This window comes from Amphimedon queenslandica, unplaced genomic scaffold (genome assembly GCF_000090795.2).
Source record: "Amphimedon queenslandica unplaced genomic scaffold, v1.1 AMPQUscaffold_7891_Cont20162, whole genome shotgun sequence".
NCBI classification, from domain to species: domain Eukaryota; kingdom Metazoa; phylum Porifera; class Demospongiae; order Haplosclerida; family Niphatidae; genus Amphimedon; species Amphimedon queenslandica.
The window spans coordinates 1-2,188 of record NW_003551829.1 but is presented as its reverse complement, the minus strand read 5'-3'; the positions used below and the strand labels follow the sequence as shown (position 1 = coordinate 2,188).

Genomic DNA, 2,188 nt, shown 5'->3' with positions numbered 1-2,188 from the left:
TTTAAAAGTTGCTCCAAAATTGAGCGAAAGTCCCTGTACTATAGTACATGTTCTCAGGTCAAATTTTGTCAAAAATGACTAGGAGAGAATTCTCCATTTTTATAATGTTTTCTGATACATATACATGTTCTTATGTTGTGTAGAAAGTTTGAGGTGATTCCGATCGAATTTGGTTTTTTTTATGATTTTTTAAAGTTGCTCCAAAATTGAGCGAAAGTCCCTGTACTATAGTACATGTTCTCAGGTCAAATTTTGTCAAAAATGACTAGGAGAGAATTCTCCATTTTTATAATGTTTTCTGATACATATACATGTTCTTATGTTGTGTAGAAAGTTTGAGCTGATTCCGATCAAATTTGGATTTTTCACGAATTTTTAAAGTTACCCAAAAATTTTTCCTATAATAATACAGGGTATTTCATCATCTTCTACATTTCCTCTCTCTCTCTCTAGTGGTAAAATAAGATCTCTTGCCTACTCCACCATTACAAGAAAGCTTATCTCTACATCAGAGGATGGTATGCTAGGCGTCTGGGACATGGACGCAGAGAGAGAAGAGGTAAGAAGATAGATTATATGATTATTAATCATCACTTTATACCTCTTCTATTGCTAGACTACAGAGTGGGGTGGCTCCAATGTATGCGAGAAATGTAACGTCCCTTTCTTTTGGAATGTCAAGGGAATGTGGGACAATAAGACAATAGGAGTGAGACAGGTCAGAATCATAATGATCATAATGTTTTCATGATTGTTTAAGATGTACATGTACATGTAATGCAATATCTATAACTTTATATGATACCTACTAGTACAATAAGGCAAAGTTTAAGTCACTTTCTAAACATTCAAAAAGCATTCAATTGTTTTATAAAGCATTCAAATTTCAGCCACATTAAATTTTTATGCTGCACCATTCATAATTTTATAGCATCATTGTCGCAAGTGTGGCAGAGCTATTTGTGCCTCTTGTTCTGATCAACTCTCAACTTATCCGAGAATGGGATTCGAGAAACCAGTTCGTATGTGCCAGGACTGTCACTCTTCACTAACAACTGACGAGTGAGTATTAAAATCACGCGTCTGTGATGTAGAGTTTTTTTTTATTTGCATAGTCGGAGTCCAATGGCTTCTTTTATTAATATGAAATCCATCGTTACTTCTCTTCATCTTGTCCATACTCTTGGTCACATGGTAACTGCTAGTGAAGACAAACAGATTAAAGTAAACTCATTATCTACAGTTATCATGCACTTTGACACTCTTTATTGATGACTACTACAGTCACAGGGCATTTTACTATAAGTATAATCAATAATTCTGCTATAACTTCTCATTTTAAAACTGATTTGTCCTTCTCTCTATATTCTTATTTCTTCTCAGATTTGGGACGTTAATCCGATGATGATGAACCACTAATAGTGCAAGAGGTTATCATACTGTATCATATTATTATTAATTTTGTTTGTATTCCTTACAATGAATGTTTAATGACTATTATATTATGCCTGGTGGCTGCATGAAGACTTTATCAAAATAGATTATTATATTTGATATCTTCTTTTAAATTAATTAACTTAATTCATGATGTATTTCGCATTTAATAATAGCAAGAGTACATAATATTATGTACTCTTGATAATAGTGCAGTCTATTTACTCTATTTTGCTTCTGTTTATCATTGTATCTGCTGCCAACATTGTAGGAACAATGTAGTAGAGTATGCTATAGTGCTGTTTACAGGATTTAAAACACGACATGTTATTCCATTTCTTCAAAATAAACTAAAAACAATGATCATTCAATTCATAATAATAAGAAAATATGCACTTTCATTCCACACAAAATTATATATTTCATATGATATGATATATCAGCAGATTATGTCTCGTTATTTTTACTGTACATGGAGCCATAGTAGTGTCTCCTTAGGTTCATCTTGCAGTTTGGACAGACACAACTGTGTCTGCTGAGCCACTCATCAATGCATGATGGATGGAAGATGTGTTCGCATGGGAGCTGTCTAACGTTTGTGCCTGTTTTGAAATCCTCTAAGCAAATATTACAGGCAACATGCTTCTCTTGTCTCCCTTCTTCGTATCTTCTTGTTGGTATGACTAGTTTGTCTGCAAGGCTCTTTCGTCTGGCTCTCCTTTTGAAGGACCGTACCATTATGATAGATGCAAAA

The 2,188-nt window shown here is 33.7% G+C and overlaps 1 protein-coding gene across 1 annotated transcript; it reads left to right on the top strand.

Moving 5' to 3' along the window:
- Window positions 1-428: 428 nt before the first annotated feature.
- Window positions 429-1,581, top strand: LOC100641319 (WD repeat and FYVE domain-containing protein 2-like; the record flags this gene model as incomplete). The annotated part of the gene is made up of 5 exons (XM_003391607.3): window positions 429-559; window positions 617-718; window positions 932-1,062; window positions 1,116-1,224; window positions 1,384-1,581. Coding segments are annotated over 5 exons (509 nt in total), but the record flags the coding sequence as incomplete, so codon positions are not given.
- Window positions 1,582-2,188: the final 607 nt, after the last annotated feature.